General features: G+C 45.6%; 1 protein-coding gene and 1 pseudogene across 1 annotated transcript; both read left to right on the top strand.

Moving 5' to 3' along the window:
- Positions 1 to 14,616: 14,616 nt before the first annotated feature.
- Positions 14,617 to 14,991, top strand: LOC105465091 (small ribosomal subunit protein eS28-like). The gene has a single exon (XM_071076093.1). It carries the CDS (start codon positions 14,644 to 14,646, stop codon positions 14,851 to 14,853), a length of 210 nt encoding a protein of 69 aa, XP_070932194.1. The 5' UTR covers positions 14,617 to 14,643; the 3' UTR covers positions 14,854 to 14,991.
- Positions 14,992 to 15,733: 742 nt separating this feature from the next.
- Positions 15,734 to 17,740, top strand: LOC105465090 (sodium/potassium-transporting ATPase subunit beta-3 pseudogene; annotated as a pseudogene).
- The last annotated feature ends 1,164 nt before the right edge of the window (positions 17,741 to 18,904 follow it).

Raw genomic sequence — 18,904 nt, 5'->3', positions numbered from 1 at the left:
GGTGCCTGTAATCCCAGCTACTTAGGAGGCTTCGGCAGGAGAATTGCTTGAACTTGAGCGATTCTTGAGTGGAGGTTGCAGTGAGCCAAGATTGCATCACTGTACCACTGCACTCCAGCCTGGGCAACAGAGTGAAACTCTGTCTCAAAAAAAAAAAAAAAAAAAAAAGGCTTTATTTTTTAAGAGCAGTTTTAGGTTCATGGCAAAATTGAAAAAAAAAAAAAAATACAAAGATTCCCCGTGTGCTGCCTCCCCCAAGATATGCATAGTCTCCTCCATTATCAACATCCTGAAATATATTTTGATCTAGAACAGACTTTCTCCCTAGCTTTTCATTTTTCCTGTTACATTGATTTGTAGAGAGTAGACTAGTATTTCCTTAGAATGTTTCAACTTCTAGATGTTTCTGGTTGTTTCCTTGTAGTGTCATTTAACAATAACCTCAGTATTTTCTATTAATGGAAGTTGGATTTAAAGGCTTGATGAGATTCAGGCTGAATACTGCATCATACCAGAAGGTACATAGTGAAGCTCTGTTTATCCCATTATTAATGATATTAAGATTGATCACTGGGTCTATGTGGTGACAGTCATCTTAGAACTCATTAGTAAGCTGCAGGGTGATAACTTTAGCACCAGATGAATATGCAGCTCCCCAGCCTTTCACCTAATTGTTTCAGCATCCATTGATAATTCGTGGCTTAATAAATTATTTCCCTAGGGATTGCAAATTCTGTTTTTTTGTTTGTTTGTTTGTTTTCAATTCTGTCTACATTGATAGCTAGCCTTTTTCAGAAAGAAGGGCTCTTGCTCATCAGCTGGGACTATTAGGTTACTCTGCAATAGGTTACTGCAAATAACCTAATTCTTTGCCCTTTCAGATAAGAACTTGGTGGAATGGCCACCTGTAGAAAAGTTTTTGTTTATTTGCTCACTTCTTTTATTCCTCCTCCTCTTTTTTTTTTTTTTAAAGTATTCTATGGATGCAGGGATATTTATTTATTTATTTGAGATGGAGTCTAGCTCTGTTACCCAGGCTGGAGTACAGTAGTGCAATATTGGCTCACTGCAACCTCCGTCTCCCAGGTTCAAGCTATTCTCCCGCCTCAGTCTCCTGAGTAGCTGGGATTACTGGCATGTGTCAACATGCCTGGCTAAGTTTTGTATTTTTAGTAGAGATAGGTTTTTGCCATGTTGGCCAGGCTGGTCTCAAACTCCTGACCTCAAGTGATCTGCCCAACCCGCCTCCCAAAGTCCTGGGATTACAGGTGGGAATCATCATGCCCGGCCTGACTCATGGATTTTTATATAGTCAATGTGTTTCAATTTGTTACAGGCATTATTCTTTTGATGCTAAAATTGTCCCAACTTTGGCCAATAAATGCCTCTGTCAAGCTGCTGGTTCTGTAAATTTTATTCTATTTTTTTTAAATTTTTATTTTTTTAGGTAGAGTCTCGCTCTGTCACCCAGGCTGGAGTGTAGTGGCATGATACTGGCTCACTGCAACCTCCACCTTCCAGGTTCAAGTGATTCTCCCACTTCAGCCTCCCAAGTAGCTGGGATTATAGGCACCAGCCACCATGTCCAGCTAATTTTTGTATTTTTAGTAGAGATTCGGTTTCTCCATGTTGGCCAGGCTGTTCTCAAACTCCTGACCTCAGGTGATCCTCCTGCCTCGGCCTCCCAAAGTGTTGGGATTACAGGCATGAGCCACCGAGCCTGGCCAGTATTTTTTAGAAATTTAAAAAATCAATCTGGTAGGTTGGAAAGTGCTATTTCTTTGTGATTTTAACTTGCAGATCCCTCATCAGTGGTGAAAGGTGAGCATCTTGGCTGGGCGCGGTGGCTCAAGCCTGTAATCCCAGCACTTTGGGAGGCCGAGGCGGGCGGATCACGAGGTCAGGAGATCGAGACCATCCTGGCTAACACGGTGAAACCCTGTCTCTACTAAAAATACAAAAAAAAAAAAACTAGCCGGGCGCGGTGGTGGGCGCCTGTAGTCCCAGCTACTCGGGAGGCTGAGGCAGGAGAATGGCGTAAACCCAGGAGGCGGAGCTTGCAGTGAGCTGAGATCCGGCCACTGCACTCCAGCCTGGGTGACAGAGCAAGACTCCGTCTCAAAAAAAAAAAAAAAAAAAAAAAAGAAAGGTGAGCATCTTTCATATTTTACCAGTGGTGAATATCTTTCATATTTTATCAGCCATTTATATTTCTTACTCTGTGGATTGCCTATTCATATCTTTTGTCCATTGTCCTATTGATATAACTGTGTATATGTATATGTAACTAATTATCAACACTCATCTCTACAGATGAACTGTTTTCAGTGCTTACTGCCAGTCTTTTCCAGCTACAACTTCCCTATGCTTGAATTTTTTCTTTTGATGATTCCCTGCTCTAGAATGTCAGCTTATTCAGAAAAGGGATACATTTTCTTCTGGTTTATTTGAAAATACCCTTCTACTGCATGATAACATTTTCTTCAGAGCTTGATAGATGTTTTATTATTAGCTGTTGTATCTTAGACATTGTAAAGATTCTTCTTTTTTTGAGACAGGATCTTGCTCTGCTGACCAGGCTGGAGTGCAGTGGCATGATCATGGCCCACTGCAGCCTTAACCACTTGGACTCAAGCGATCCTCTTGCCTCAGATTCTCCTGCCTCAGCCTCCAGAGTAGCTAAGACTATAGGTGCACACCACCATGCCTGGTTAATTTTTTTTTTTCATTTTTAGTAGGGACCAGTCTTGCCATGTTGCCCAGGCTGGTTTCGAATTCCTGACCTCAAGTGATTCTCCCATCTCAGTCTCCTGAAATGCTGGGGTTACAGGCATTAGCCACTGTGCCCAGTGAAATTCTTATTTTTGAAGTTTAAAAATTCCTCCAAGTTAGGCCTTTTTCCTAAAAATGTATATAGAACAAGTTAAACATTATTTTTTCTGAGTATTTTTTAAAAGATTGGATACATTCTTTTTTTGTTGTTCTGCTATAAAAAGTATTATTGCTTCTATTCCATTCATTGGCTCTATTATTTTTTTAAAATTTCATTCAGATAAACAGAATTGCAACTTGGAAGAATGTTAAAATGTTAGTACAAGTAATTCATGGGGAAAAAATCTTTAAAAATGATTATCTTGGCCAGGTGTGGTGGCTCATGCCTGTAATCCCAGCACTTTGGGAGGCCAAAGTGGGGGAATCACCTGGGGACAGAAGTTCGAGACCAGCCTGATCAACATGGTAAAACCTCATCTCTACTAAAAATATAAAATTATCCGGGCATGGTGGCACATGCCTGTAATCCCAGCTACTTGGGAGGCTGAGGCAGGAGAATTGCTTGAACCCGGGAGGTAGAGGTTGCAGTGAGTTGAGATCATGCCATTGCATTCCAGTCCAGGCAACAAGAGTGAAACTCCATCTCAATAAAATAAAATATTATTTTAACTTTTGTAAATATCTACTACTGGGTTATTTACTTGACTGTAGGACAGGGACCATCTCAGTCTTGTACACTGGGTCATCCTCAAAACTTAGCACAAGTGCTCAATAGTCATTGAAAAATTCATTTCAACTATTATTTTCTTATATCTGCGTTTATCTCATCATTTCTCCATCTTTTGCCCCAATTGACAGACTATGTCAACCTTGCCTTCTCCCTCACTAACTTAATAAATATTGTGATGTGTCTGAATGTTATACAATTACTCCATTGAAACTTTTCATCTCTGGACTCTTTCATTGACTTGGAGAATTTCTTTTTTTTCTGGCAGATTATTGTAGCATGGTATTGCTTGCACTGGTCATCAGCCGGTCAATATTGTGGGCTGTGACCACTTTTTAAAGAATGAATAGAAAAGTGTGGTGATCCTACCTGACAATAGTATCCTCCAAAAACAATCTTGGGAGCTAGTGCTAGGGTTGCCTGCATGTTGTGCCAGGTGGGGCTAAGGTCTCCCCTTCTAAAAACAGGAGGGAGCCTGCACTTAGCTTCTCCCACGATGGCTTTTTGCTGAGTTGCTGGCTTTCCCAGACAACTCCTAAAGCTGGCACCTAAACTCAGCCACCCTGGCTCTAAATAGTCTCTGTGTCCACATTCTGACACATTTTAAGAGGGTGTCATCTCAGGGGGCACACGTCCTTCCGTTGGAACACAGATAGCACATAGCTTTAGCATCCCTCTGGGATGATGGGAGACTGTGACGATGTCATCTCTTGGTGACCCTTGGCTTGTATGTTTTTCCATTAAAGCCTGTTCCTTAACTCAAGCTGAATGACCATGTGAAATTCATCCCAAGCCCTAATGCACAAAGGGTGGCAACCATGAAGGGAATCCCCACTCACTTTGAACAACCCAAATGAAATGAAAAAGACATATTGTTGAATGGGCTCCAAGAGGATTCATGTCTGGTCTTACTTGGTTGATTTTGAACAAACAGGAGCTGAGTTGGATGTTGTCAGAAATTGATGTGGATCCCCAACCAATTTTTATTTTTTGAGACAAGGTCTTCCTGGAGTGCAGTGGTTTGATTATGGCTCACTGCAACCTCTGCCTCCATGGCTCAAGTAATCCTCTCACCTCAGCCTCCAAGGGTAGCTGGAACCACACACCTGCAACCATGCAAGGCTAATTTTTTTTTTTTTCAGTTTTTGTAGATATGGGGTCGCCCTATGTTGTCCATGCTGGTCTCTAACTCCTGGGCTCAAGTGATCCACCCACCTCAGCCTCCCAAAGTGCTGGGATTATAGCCATGAGCCACTGCACCTGGGCTTCCAATCAAAATTTTAATGGTAGGACATCAGATCCAGATACCATAAAAAAAGAATAAAGCTGGCAGTAGTGACATTTCAGAAATATAGCAGATTTCTTATAAAATTGTGAGGGAGGAGCAGAGTCGAATGGGGAAAGTAGAGTGACAACTGAAGCCATATTTCTAATGTGAGTAGGATTGCTAAGAAAAGGACTCTCCCCTTTAAGGTTTTATACTTAAATGGCGAATTTGTGCCTCGTTGAGACCTCAGACACCACTAAGGATGTCAGAAGAGGAAAGGACACCCAAGTGTTGCAATTCCTAAAAGGACTGTCAACAAACTTTTCTTTTAGCCCCCTGTGACAGGGGAGTGGAGTGTAAGGTACATGAATGTGTTTGCAGGTCCCCTGCAAGTGTGGAGAAGGCGCTGAAGCACCCAGCACTGAGAAGAAGCATGCCTTTACCAGCAGAGTCAGATGGGCATTTGTGACTGTGCTGCAGGAAGTGCGCGCCCAGTCCCTGTGGGATGCAGCACAGGAAGGAGGAAGAACCTCCGTGGCAGGCTAACCTAGTGGTCTGCCAGGAACTACTGCATGAGCAGCTGTTAGGCCCCAAGACTGGGCCCAGAGACACACCCCACTACCATGGTGAAGCACATTTCCTGTGGTGCCTGTGCCCCTGCTGAGTTGTGGGAGTTAGGCAAGTAATGTCGGCAGTCGTATACAGATTTAGAGCAAATCATTCAGAAGGACATTGCTTCTCCCTGATGTGCAAGCCGGTCCTGCCTGAGCGTTCCAATTTAGAGAGTACCTGCTGGAGTGAGGCAGAAGTGTAAAGCCTTTTCTGTTTGATAAGAGACTGACCAAGATACCTGACTGAGGGGTTACCAGACAACTGGAGCCACATGTGGACTTGGCAATCCACTGGTCCCTGAACCTGGGTAAGTTTCTGGGCAGAGCTGCATTTATTGATGGCTATGAAGAGTGGTCAGTGAAAGTGAAACCTGTATCTCTACATCTTGGCATCAGCCGCTTGGCTCTCTGCTTATGCACTGTGTATGTCTGTTCTGTACCTGAAGACATTCTGGGAGTGGATGTTTTGCACAGGTTAGCAGCTGTGCCGTCTGTCGCGGACTTGATGGACCATTTGACAATGGAACTGGGACAGTCCACCGAGAGCCAGGAACAGTTTCTGGAACACTTGCCTTCATGGGAGGGCAACAGTGGACTTTTACAGTGTTGCCACATGGATATATGTACAACCCCACCATGTGTCATGATTTTATTAATAATGTTATGCCAATCTCTGATTTTCTTGCAGGTTTAGAAGCAGTAGCACCCTTCTTGCCTGAGATTGGGATAATGAGGCTGAGACAGCTTTTCTGGGTAGTAAACCAAGGGTGCCCATTCATGTAACCACATTCGTGTAGATGTACTTGTAACCACAGATAGTTTTGGATAGGGCCTATAGCAATGCACAGAGGTCTTGGAAGCGCCAATGGGCTGTTAGTCCCAATTGCCGAAGGGAGCTGAGCTCCGGCGTTCATTAATAAGCAGTTAGTGACTGCATATGCTGCCCTTCAGGCTCATAAGAACATGGCAGGATGGGTTACAGTTGTGCAGATGACTTACCTGGTAGCAGGATGGGTGTGTTCATAGGTAATGATCTTCTGGATTGGGACAACACAGACATCTACTTTAGTGAAGTGGGATGCCTACTTAGAACAGCAGAGTATGCTGAGTGCAAGTCCCTTAGCAGCAGAGATACAAGAAGCCTTAGGACCTGTAGTCCTAATGCAAGATAAGGCCATGCGCCTAAGGCCATGGTGCCTGAGGCACCCCTAGACCCTGAGCCTTCACCGTTAGGAAGGGCATCCTTCCATTCCTAATAGGGCATGGTACACAGCTAGGTCTAGCTGGGGTGCTATTGCTGCCTGGACTGCTGGTGCATATATGTATACATGGATGTCAGAGGGCACCTCGTAGCGTCTTTGGTTTACACTTATAATTTGCTGTCTCTGAGGAAAGATTGCCTTGCGTGGTTTGGTTTTATTTTGCTACCCAGTTCATTTAGCATTTAATTTTAGCATAAATTCCTGGGTTTTTTTTTTTTTTTTTTGGAGATGGAGTCTCACTCTGTCCCCAGGCTGGAGTGCAGTGGTGCTATCTCAGCTCACTGCAACCTCTGCTTTCCAGGTTCAAGCAATTCTCCTGCCTCAGCCTCCCAAGTAGTTGGGACTACAGGTGCGTATCACCATGCCCAGCTAATTTTTGTATTTTTAGTAGAGACAGGGTTTCACCATGTTGGCCTGGATGGTCTCGATCTCCTGACCTCATGATCCGCCTGCCTTGGCCTCCCAGAGAGCTGGGATTACAGGCGTGAGCCACCGCGCCCAGCTTCCTGTGTTTCTAATATGAAGTTTCCGTGGCTGGTGCAGATATTTGTATAACTTGTAGCCTTTTTTTTCCTTAAAAATAGTTTGGTGCAAAGTCAGGTATCTATTCATTTTCCCGTACCTAGAACAATAAAGTCCTGGACATGCTTTAAGCAATTCAAGAATCCATTAATTAGATGAGTTTGCCCTCAGAAAAACTTCCCAATTCCAAGTCTTTGGATTTTCATGATTTATGTTTGTAAGGTGAGGCTCCCTGTTTTCTTGCATTAAAAAACCCGCTAACTTCATTGGAAGAGCCTTTGATCTGTGAGCTTGGATGCGTCAAACCAAACAAGGCAGTGATCCACAGCTTTCCTAGGAGGCATCTTAACTGCTGAAGTTAAGGAACTCAGCCATCCTTCCCAAACGTTTGTTCTCCACACATTAGGAAGGGCAGAAAAAGTCTTTATTCCAATGTTAAAACTTTCCCCCAGAACTCAGGGGATTAATGTATAAACTCAGTGGACAGGGAGGTAGGTTTTCTGCTTCCCTCCAAATTGAAGCCAAGATTAATTACGGTATTCACCTGTTTCTGAAACATGCTGGTTAATGGATCCTAGCTGTGCGCTCCCCGAAGCAGCACTGGTCCCACAGTTCTTAGCCGACTCACTTGCTTTGATCAACTCATTCTCTCTCAGCAGGCCAAAACGCTAGCCACAGGACACAAGTGCTTAGTTTACAATCATGTTAATTTTGCTTTTTGTTTGTCTTCAGCGGTTGGAGATTAATGAGTAAAAAGGGTGTTTAAATTTTCAACCAACCTTCTTCTAATCACTTGGCTGCATTGTCACTGGCAGTTTTATTACTTTGATTTCCTGAATCAATCAGGTGTACAGTTTCTATGTCCAATGTAGGTTATGGTGCAGGAAAAGACAGTCCTACCAGGAATTACTGCTGTTGCTCTGGATTCCAGGAAGGCCTATTGTGAAAATTCTTAAGCACTGTTGTAGGACTTCTGTTTTTTCTTTTGAGACAAAGTCTCGCTCTATTGCCCAGGCTGGAGGGCAGTGGTGTGATCTCGACTCACTGCAACCTCCACCTCCCAGGTTCAAGTGATTCTCCTGCCTCAGCCTCCTGAGTAGCTGGGATTACAGGTGTGCACCACCACACCCAGCTAATTTTTGTATTTTTAGTAGAGACAGGATTCCACCATGTTGACCAGGCTGGTCTCAAACTCCTGATCTCAAGTGATCCACACACTTTGGCCTCCCAAAGTGCTGGGATTACAGATTTGAGCAATGTGCAGGGCCTAGATTTATATTATTTGGAGAAAAGGTCTTACTATGTTGCCCAGGTGGGAATGCAGTAGCTATTCACAGGCATGATCATAGCTCACTGCAGCCTCGAATTCCTGGCCTCAAATTGAAAGATTCTCTCCAGGGCATGAAAGTTTAAGGGAATGAATAACTCCTCCCTCTTCGGGCCCAGTCCCAAGGCGCAAGGCCACTTGCGCCAGCAGTGTGCGTCAGCAAGATAGCAGAAGCAGGAAGAGAGCTGGCTGGAAGACACGTATCCCCTGAAGACGGAGAGAGAGGCTATCCGGTACTGTGTAGCAGTTACATCAGCCTGAGACACTTCCTGTTTACAGGAGACTATAAAATCCCTGCCCCATCCTCTTTTGGTGCTGATGCCATATTAGGCCTCAGCCCGACTGCATCCAGGCGCTCATTAAAACTGTGTTGCTCCACACCGCCTTGTGTTTGTTGGTGCCCTTTCAGGGTTTGAACCGATGCAAGAGCCTTGCACCAAATGATCCTCCTTTATCAGCCTCCAGGATAGGTGGGATTACAGGCAAGTGCCACCTGGACTGGATTATTCCTTGCATTTTTAAGAAATCAGACATTTTCTAAACATTTAACAAAGGATGTTGCTATGGACATTTCTCATAGCTAGGGAATCAAATTAGCTTGTCCGTTGGAATGGTGAAAGTTAATTAAGAATTTGAAGTAGGCCGGGCGTGGTGGCTCACGCCTGTAATCCCAGCACTTTGGGAGGCTGAGGCTGGTGGATCACCTGATGTCAGGAGTTCGAGACCAGCCTGGCCAACATGGAGAAACCCCATCTTTACCAAAAATACAAAAAATTAGCCAGACGTGGTAGCACATGCCTGTAATCCCGGCTACTCGGAAGGCTGAGGCAGGAGAATCACTTGAACTCAGGAGGCAGAGGTTGCAGTGAGCCGAGATCACACCATTGCACTCCAGCCTGGGCAACAAGAGTGAAACTCCGTCTCAAAAAAAAAAAAAAAAAAGAGAAAAGAATTTGAAGGAAATTCATTATAAGATGAGTTTGTTGCTACTCCAACGCCTCATCCTGTTTTCCTAACTGAGGAAAACGAACTCCATTCTGTTGCAGGTTTTCTTCAGTGTATGCTTCCTGGTATATACAGAAACAAACCTAGCCTGGATGATTCTCAAAGAGGTCTCATATCAGATAAATCCCCTTCAGGTCTAATACATTGTAATGGAGATTTTGTACACAAATTGCAACTGACTATGCCTTGTTCCTGGCAGTAAAGGACACGAATAGTTTTGCTTTCACATAGTGAGGTACAAACCCGATCATAATACTTCTTGCCTTCACGTTTTTAAATGTTCCCTGCGACCTCTGGATGATACTCCCATGAGTTTATACATGTCTCTCTCCACTGTGAGTTCCTTCTGGAGCAGTGGCTTCTTTATCATTGTGCTGCGAGCTCCTAAAACAGTCCTGGGGACAGGAGGCCCTCACTGAACAAATGTTTAAGGCATTGAGGAAAGAACTTCATCCTGATGCCTTGGCATGAAGATGCATTTAGGGGTCCCAGGGGTGTAATTACATTTCTCAGGACCTCTATCTAGCCTGGGTGATGTGTGACACTCATTTCTTAAGCCCACAGGAGCTCTCCCTTACCCTTCAAAATCCCAGGGAGAGTATCTGAGAGAAGCTTAAGAACCTCTCTTAGGCCAGGTGCGGTGGCTCAGGCTTATAATCTCAGTACTTCGGGCGGCTGAGGCAGGAGGATCGCTTGAGGCCAGGAATTTGAGACCAGCCTGGACAACATAGTGAGTCCTTGTCTCTACTGAAAATAAACTATTAGCCAGATGTGGTGGTACGTGCCTGTAGTCCCAGCTACTCAGGAGGCTGAGGCAGGAGGACAGCCTGAGCCGGGGGAGGTCAAAGCTACAGCAAGCAGTGATTGCACCACTGCATTCCAGCCTGGGTGACAGAGTGAGGCCATGTCTTAAAAAAGAAAAAAAAAAAAAAAAAAGCCGGGTAAGGGGGCTGTTGCCTGTAATACCAGCGTTTGGGAGGCTGAGTGGGGAGGATTGCTTGAGTTCAGGAGTTGGAGACCAGCCTGGGCAATGTGGAGTCCTATCTAGGGAAAAGGAGTCAGGCTGGCAAGACCAAGAGAAAGCAAAAGCATATAACCTGTGGGTCTGCCTTTCTTCATGGTCCAGGATATGTGGCTCTCCTGCACCCAATTTATCACAAGACACCTGCAGATTAATTAGCTCATTGCAACCTTGGTGTTATCAGCACTGCTGTAAGCCCTTGTCAGCACACAGTACCATCCTATAAAATCCCCAGCAAACCTTTGTCTCCTTGCAGTCTGCCCCTCTCTCACTGACCTGCCCCTTGCATCCTTGCAATGTATTTTCATACTTTCTCTCTCTCTTTTTTTTTTTTTTGAGATGGAGTCTGGCTCTTGTCACCCAGGCTGAAGTGCAATGGAGGGATCTCGGCTCACCGCAACCTCAACCTCCCACGCTCAAGTGATTCTCCTATCTCAGCCTCCTGAGTAGCTGGGATTACAGGCATGGGCCACCACACCCGGCTAAATTTTGTATTTTTAGTAGAGATGGGGTTTCACCATCTTGGCCAGGCTGGTCTCTAACTCCTGACCTCGTGATCTGCCTACCTCAGCCTCCCTAAGTGCTGGGATTACAGATGTGAGCCACCGCGCCCAGCTTTTTTCATACTTTCTGTAATAAATCTGCCTTTTTTTTTTACCAACAACTGTCTTGGTAAATTCCTTTACCGCCTGCATGATAGCAATCTTAGATAGTTGCCACTCACCTGCAACAGGCAACATGGCCTGTGCTCCCAGCTACTTGGCAGGGCTGAGGTGGGAGGATCACTTGAGTCCAAGAGGTTGAGTCTGCAGTGAGCCGTGTTTGCACCACTGCCCTCCAGCCAAAGAAACAAGAAACAAACAAGAAAAGACCTTGCCTTTAAGCACAAGGACTATGGGACTCCAGAGTGTGGCTGTGCATGAAAGACAATGAAATGGGCACTATGCTGCTGGGGGCAGAGAAAAAAAGGGACATATGTGACCTAACACAAAAGCTAGAGCTGGGTCTGATGGCAAAGATGACCATCAGGCTGCTTGTGGGACTTGTGGGATGCTGCTACGGCAAGCTGCATTTTCTAAGACTGCCCTGGCAGTACGTATCTGATTCTACATGTTCTCCTTACAATGTGACTGGATATTCCTCCTTTGAGAGATAGGTCTATGTTCCCTACCCTTAAACCTGAGTAACCTTTTGTGTCTACCTCAACCAAAAAAAATCTGGTGGAATGATGCCATGTGACTTCTAAGATTAGGTCATAAAACAGCTTCTCCCTGCCTATTAGGGCACCTACCTTGGGAACCCCTGAGCTGTTATGTAAATCTAACTACCTTCAAGCTGCCTTGCAGGAGACACCACACAGAGTTAAAAGGGATGTCTGAGGAGCCCCAGGTGTTCCAGTACCTAGCTGTTGGAGTCTCCTCAGCATAAGCACCAGGCATGTAAACGAAGAAACCTTTGAGATAGCTAACCCCAACCAGTCAGGCTGCAATCTCATGAGAGAACTTGAGCAGAACTGCCCTTGAGCTGCTCTAGAATTCTTGACACATAGAAACCATGAGAAGTAAAAATGATTGTTGTTCAAAACAATTAATTTTATGGGCGATTTGTTATATGGTCATAGTGTTTGGGAAAGGAAACTAGACACATTTACCAAAATTGACCATAACCTGGGCCAAATTGTAGTTAGGATTAAAAAAACCATTTGGGGTAACTGCAATTTAGTTTTATTTATTTATTTATTTATTTATTTATTTTTAGATGGAGTTTCACTGTTGTTTGCCCAGGCTGGAGTGCAGTGGCTCAGTCTAGGCTCAGTGCAACCTCTGCCTCCCAGGTTCAAGCGATTCTCCTCCCTCAGCCTACCCAGTAGCTGGGATTACAGGCATGCACCACCACGCCTGGCTAATTTTTGTATTTTAGTAGAGATTGGGTTTCATCACGTTGCCCAGGCTGGTCTCGAATTTCTTTCTTTTTTTTTTTTTTTTTTGAGACAGAGTCTCACTCTGTCACCCAGGCTGGAGTGCAGTGGCTGGATCTCAGCTCACTACAAGCTCTGCCTCCCAGGTTTACGCCATTCTCCTGCCTCAGCCTCCCAAATAGCTGGGACTACAGGCGCCCGCCACCTCGCCCGGCTAGTTTTTTGTATTTTTAGTAGAGACGGGGTTTCACCGTGTTAGCCAGGCTGGTCTCGATCTCCTGACCTCGTGATCCGCCCGCCTCGGCCTCCCAAAGTGCTGGGATTACAGGCTTGAGCCACCGTGCCCGGCCTTGAATTTCTTATCTCAGGTGATCCACCCTCCTCGGCCTCCCAAAGTGCTGGGATTATAGGCGGGAGCCACTGTGCGCGGCCGCAATTTACTCTTAAAAATAAGAACCTAGGGGCCGGGCGCAGTGGCTCATGCCTATAATCCCAGCACTTCAGGAGGCCAAGGGGGGTGGATTGCCTGAGGTCAGGAGTTTGAGACCAGCCTCATGGCGAAACCCCATTTCTACTAAAATTCAAAGATTAGCCAGGTGTAGTGGCAGGCACCTGTAATTCCAGCTACTCGGGAGGCTGATGCAGGAGAATCGCTTGAACCCGGGAGGCAGAGGTTGCAGTGAGCTGAGACTGAGCCACTGCACTCCAGCCTGGGCAACAGAGCCAGACTCCATCTCAAAAAAAAAAAGAAAGAACCTAGACTGACTCAGGCCGTGGCTCATCCTGGCATTTTGGGAGGCTGAGGCAGGCAAATCACTTGAGGCAGGGAGTTTGAGACCATGGCAATACCCCCTCTCTACTAAAAAATACAAAAACAAGCCAGATGTGGTGGCACACGCCTGTAATCCCAGCACTTTGGGAGGCTGAGGAGGGTGGATCACTTGAGGCCAGGAGTTTGAGACCAGCCTGGCCAACATGGCGAAACTCCATCTTTACAAAAAATAGAAAAAGCATCCAGGTGTGGTGGCACATGCCTGTAATCCTAGCTACTCAGGTGACTGAGGCACGAGAATCCCTTGAACCTGAGAGGTGGAGGCTGTAGTGAGCTGAGATTGCTCCACTGCACTGCAGCCTGGGCAACAGAGCAATACTCCATCTCAAACAAAACAAAACAACAAAAAAGAAGAAAAGGCCCGGCGCACGGGCACAGTGGCTCATGCCTGTAATCCCAGCACTTTGGGAGGCCGAGGCAGGTGGATCACCTGAGGTCAGGAGTTTGAGACCAGCCTGACCAAAATGGCAAAACCCTGTCTCTACTAAAAACACAAAATTAGCTGGGTGTGGCGGTGCATGTCTGTAGTCCTAGTTACTCAGGAGGCTGAGGAAGGAGAATCACTTGAACCTGGGAGGCAGAGGTTGCAGTGAGCCGAGGCTGTGCCACTGCACTCCAGCCTGGGAGATGGAGCAAGACTTTCTCTCCAAAAAAAAAAAAATTCTAATGTCAATGGATAGAAAAGATCTTCCCTAATCTGATAAGTGACTCAATGAAAAACTGTAGCAAATATCATATTAAATAGTAAAATAGTAGTAAAATATCAAAGTTTGTCCTCTTGAAGTTGGGAGCAAGACAATGATATCCACTACCTCTACATTGTCCTAGCAAATACAGAAGGCAAGAAAAAATAAAACATATAAGGCTCAAAACAGAAGGAAAAAACTGTCATTATGTAGCAGGACAAGCCGCAGACAAAACCTCTCAGACACCGAGTTGTAGAAGGAAGGGCTTTATCCAACTGGGAGCATCGGCAAGCTACTGCCTTAAAATCCAAGCTTCCCGAGTGCACAATTTTTGTCCCTTTTAAGGGCTCACAACACTAAAGATTTCACATGAAAGCGTCGTGATTGATTTGAGCAAGCAGGGGGTACGTGACAGGGGCTGCATGCACCAGTGGTCAGAGAGAAACAAAACAGAGTTTCACTACGTTCTTTTATACAATGCCTGGAATCTATGAATAATATCGGTTTCTAAGTTATTAGTTGATTTTTAACTACTGGGTTTAGGACAGGCAGGCCCAGGCCTGGTTTTGGGCCTGGCACCGGGCTGCCTGTCTTTGGTTTTACTTCCTTGTTTTTTTCTTAAAACAGGTACTGAATATAAAACAATATAAAACAATATGACTCTCTCCGCCAGACCGCCGCTGCGCCGCCATCATGGACACCAGCCGTGTGCAGCCTATCAAGCTCGCCAGGGTCACTAAGGTCCTGGGCAGGACCGGCTCTCAGGGACAGTGCACGCAGGTGCGCGTGGAATTCATGGACGACACGAGCCGCTCTATCATCCGCAATGTAAAAGGCCCCGTGCGCGAGGGCGACATGCTCACCCTGTTGGAGTCAGAGCGAGAAGCCCGGAGGTTGCGCTGAGCTTGCCTGCTCGCTGGGTCTCGGATGTTGGGTTCGACCACTTGGCCGATGGGATTGGTGTGTCACAATCTGCTCCTTTATTTTTTGCCCGCCACGCGGAATTGAGATGCTCCTTTAAATAAAGCGTTTGTGTTTCAAGTTAAAAAAAAAAAAAAAAAAAAAAAAAAAACAAAAAAAAAAACAACAACAACAATATGAGAGGGTCTCTCTCTCTCTCTCCCCCCCTCAATTATATGGAATTGACATACTTGCATGTCAAGAAAATTCAAAATAATCTACAGAAAAATTATTAGAATAAAAAGAATTTTAAAAGAATTAAAACATTAAAGGTCAGGTACGGTGGCTGACACCTGTTATCTCAGCAGTTTGGGAGGCCAAGGCTGGCGGATCACCTGAGGTTGGGGGTTCAAGACCTGACCAACATGGGGAAACTCCGTCTCTACTAAAAATACAAAATTAGCTAGGCGTGGTGGTGTACACCTGTAATCCTAGCTACTGGGGAGGCTGAGGCAGGAGAACCGCTTGAACCCTGGAGGTGGAGGTTGTCGTGAGCCGAGATTGCGCCACTGCACTCCAGCCTGGGCAACAACAGTGAAAATCCATCTCAAAAAAAAAAAAAAAAAAAAAAAAAATTCTTTTTAAGTAAATAAAAATGAAAGAAAGAAAAAGACAGACTGAGAAACTATTCTAGAGTAAAGAAGACTAAAGAGACATGATGTGGTATAAAATGTATTTGGTTAGTTTCTGCCCCAGAACTCTTAAAATCCTAGAAATATCCTGAGTGCTAGGAGGAGTTTTGTGATTCATAATTAATTCCTTTGATAAATCCTGAGTTTATGCTAATGAACCTGCTTAGGGCGGGCCCGTAGATAGCTTCAGGATGGGGCTGGTCACCAGAAAGTCCAGGTGATTAGAGGATTAGAGGGTTGGAACTTAAGCCCCACCCACCAACATCTGGAAGGGCTGAGGGTGCAAGAAATTTAGCTCTATTAAAAATGTAAACACTGGGCTGGGCGCGGTGGCTCAAGCCTGTAATCCCAGCACTTTGGGAGGCCGAGACGGGTGGATCACGAGGTCAGGAGATCGAGACCATCCTGGCTAACACAGTGAAACCCCGTCTTTACTAAAAAATACAAAAAACTAGCCGGGCGAGGTGGCGGGCGCCTGTAGTCCCAGCTACTCGGGAGGCTGAGGCAGGAGAATGGCGTAAACCCGGGAGGCGGAGCTTGCAGTGAGCTGAGATCCGGCCACTGCACTCCAGCCTGGGCGACAGAGTGAGACTCCGTCTCAAAAAAAAAAAAAAAAAAAAAAAAAATGTAAACACTGTAGTCGGCTCGAGTACTCCTAATAACGAGGAGGTGTTCCCGGGCGTCCCACCCTCCTCTGCAGTCGCCCGGCTGCGCCGCCGGAGCCTGGACGCGCCCCTGCTGCCCTCGCCGGCTCCATCCCCGCTGCCCTCGCCGGCTCCATCCCCGCTGCCCTCGCCGGCTCCATCCCCGCTGCCCTCGCCTCCATTCCCGCTGCCCTCGCCGCCTCCATTCCCGCTCCCCTCGCCGTCCGCGCGCACACCGTGATGAAGAACGAGAAGTCCCTCAACCAGAGCCTCGCCCAGTGGAAGCTCTTCATATGCAACCTGACCACCGGAGAGTTCCTGGGGCGCACCGCCAACAGCTGGGGTTTGATCTTGCTCTTCTACCTAGTTTTTTATGGGTTCCTGGCTGCACTCTTCTCATTCACGATGTGGGTTATGCTTGAGACTCTCAACCAAATACCGTGTTCCAAAATACCGTGACCAGATTCCTAGCCCAGGACTTACGGTTTTTCCAAAACCAGTGACTGCATTGGAATATACATTCAGTAGGTCTGATCCAACTTCGTATGCAGGGTACATTGAAGACCTTAAGAAGTTTCTAAAACCATATACTTTAGAAGAACAGAAGAACCTCACAATCTGTCCTGATGGAGCACTTTCCGAACAGAAGGGTCCAGTTTATGTTGCATGTCAGTTTCCTATTTCGTTACTTCAAGCATGCAGTGGTATGAATGATCCTGATTTTGGCTATTCTCAAGGAAACCCTTGTATTCTTGTGAAAATGAACAGAATAATTGGATTAAAGCCTGAAGGAGTGCCAAGGATAAAGTGTGTTTCAAAGAACGAAAATATACCAAATGTAGCATTTTATCCTCATAATGGAATTATAGACTTAAAATATTTCCCATATTATGATAAAAAACTTCATGTGGGGTATCTACAGCCATTGGTTACTGTTCAGGTCAGCTTTGCTCCTAACAATACTGGGAAAGAAGTAACAGTTGAGGGCAAGATTGATGGATGAGCCAACCTAAAAAGTCAGGATGATGGTGACAAGTTTTTGGGATGAGCTATGTTCAAAATCACAGCAAGTGCATAGTATAAGTAGGATATCTCCACAGAGTAAATGTTGTGTTGTCTGTCTTCATTTTGTATCAGCTGGACCTTCCTTTCTAGAATTATGAGACCACCTTGGAGAAAGATGTGTGGTACATGACTCTGGGTTACATCATAACGTGCTTCCAGATCGTAGTGTTCAATGTCCTCTGAAGTAACTGCCTGTTGCCTCTGCTGCCCTTTGAACCAGTGTACAGTCGCCAGATAGGGACCGGTGAACACCTGATTCCAAACATGTAGGATGGGGGTCTTGTCTTTTTTTTATGTGGTTTAATTGTTAAGTGTCTAAAGCTTAATATGCTGTGCTATGTAAATATTTTATGGATATAACACTGTCATGTTTTGATGTCAACAGAATTTTAGAGATAAAATGGTATCCGGCCAACATCAAGTGACTTTATAGCTGCAAGAAATGTGGTATGTGGAGAAGTTCTGTATGTGAGGAAGGAAAAAAAGAAAATTAAAGTGCATATGAAAAATATTTTTAAACAATTTAAACACTAAGATTTGATGAATTTCCTTTCTGCTGAACACCAGAAGGTGCTGGGAGGGTGGCACACCCAGAGGTCATGGCAGCACCACAACCCTCCCTCTCTACTTTGCCATATCCATCTCTTCATTTGGTTGTTCATCTGTATCTTTTTATGATTTTTTTTTTTTTTTTGAGACAATCTCACTCTGTCGCCCAGGCTGGTTTGCAGAGGCATGATCATGGCTCCCTGCAACCTCTGCCTCCCAAGTAGCTGGGATTACAGGCATATACCACCAGGCCCGTCTAATTTTTGTATTTTTTAGTACAGATGGGGTTTTACCATGATGGCTAGGCTGTTCTTGAACTCTTGACCTCATGTAATCCACCTGCCTTGGCCTCCCAAAGTGCTGGGATTACAGACATATACCACCAGGCCCGTCTAATTTTTGTATTTTTTAGTACAGATGGGGTTTTACCATGATGGCTAGGCTGTTCTTGAACTCCTGACCTCATGTAATCCACCTGCCTTGGCCTCCCAAAGTGCTGGGATTACAGGCCTGAGCCACCGTGACCGGACAAGACCCTGCTTTTTTTTTTTTGAGTCTTACTCTGTCGTCCTGGCTGGAGTGCAGTGGCGCGATCGCAGCTCACTGCAACCTCTGCCTTGCAGGTTCAAGCGATTCTCCTGCCTCAGCCTCATGAGTAGCTGGGATTACAGGTGCCTGCCACCACGCCCAGCTAATTTTTGTATTTTTAGTAGAGATGAGGTTTCACCGCGTTGACCAGCTACTTGGGAGGCTGAGATGGGAGAATCACTTGAACCTGGGATGTGGGGGTTGCAGTGAGCCAAGATCATGCCACTGCACTCCAGCCTAGGCAACAGAGCAAGACAGCAGGACTCTTTTTTTTTTTTTTTTTTGAGATGGAGTTTCACTCTTGTTGCCCAGGCTGGAGTGCAATGGTGCGATCTCGGCTCGCTGCAACCTCTACCTTCCTGGTTCAAGCCTTCCAAAGTGCTGGGATTACAGGAGTGAGCCACCGCGCCCATTTCATGGCAGGCGTACAAAAAACTTTTGTATTTTTAGTAGCCACCACGTTGGCCAGGCTGGTCTCGAACTCCTGGCCTCAAGTAATCCTCCTGCCTTGGCCTC

This window comes from Macaca nemestrina, chromosome 13, assembly GCF_043159975.1.
Source record: "Macaca nemestrina isolate mMacNem1 chromosome 13, mMacNem.hap1, whole genome shotgun sequence".
NCBI lineage: Eukaryota > Metazoa > Chordata > Mammalia > Primates > Cercopithecidae > Macaca > Macaca nemestrina.
This window is presented reverse-complemented; position numbering and strand designations above follow the sequence as displayed.

Coding starts and splice junctions, on each gene's coding strand:
- LOC105465091 (XM_071076093.1), top strand. CDS start 14,644: ATGGACACCAGCCGTGTGCAGCCTATCAAGCTCGCCAGGGTCACTAAG.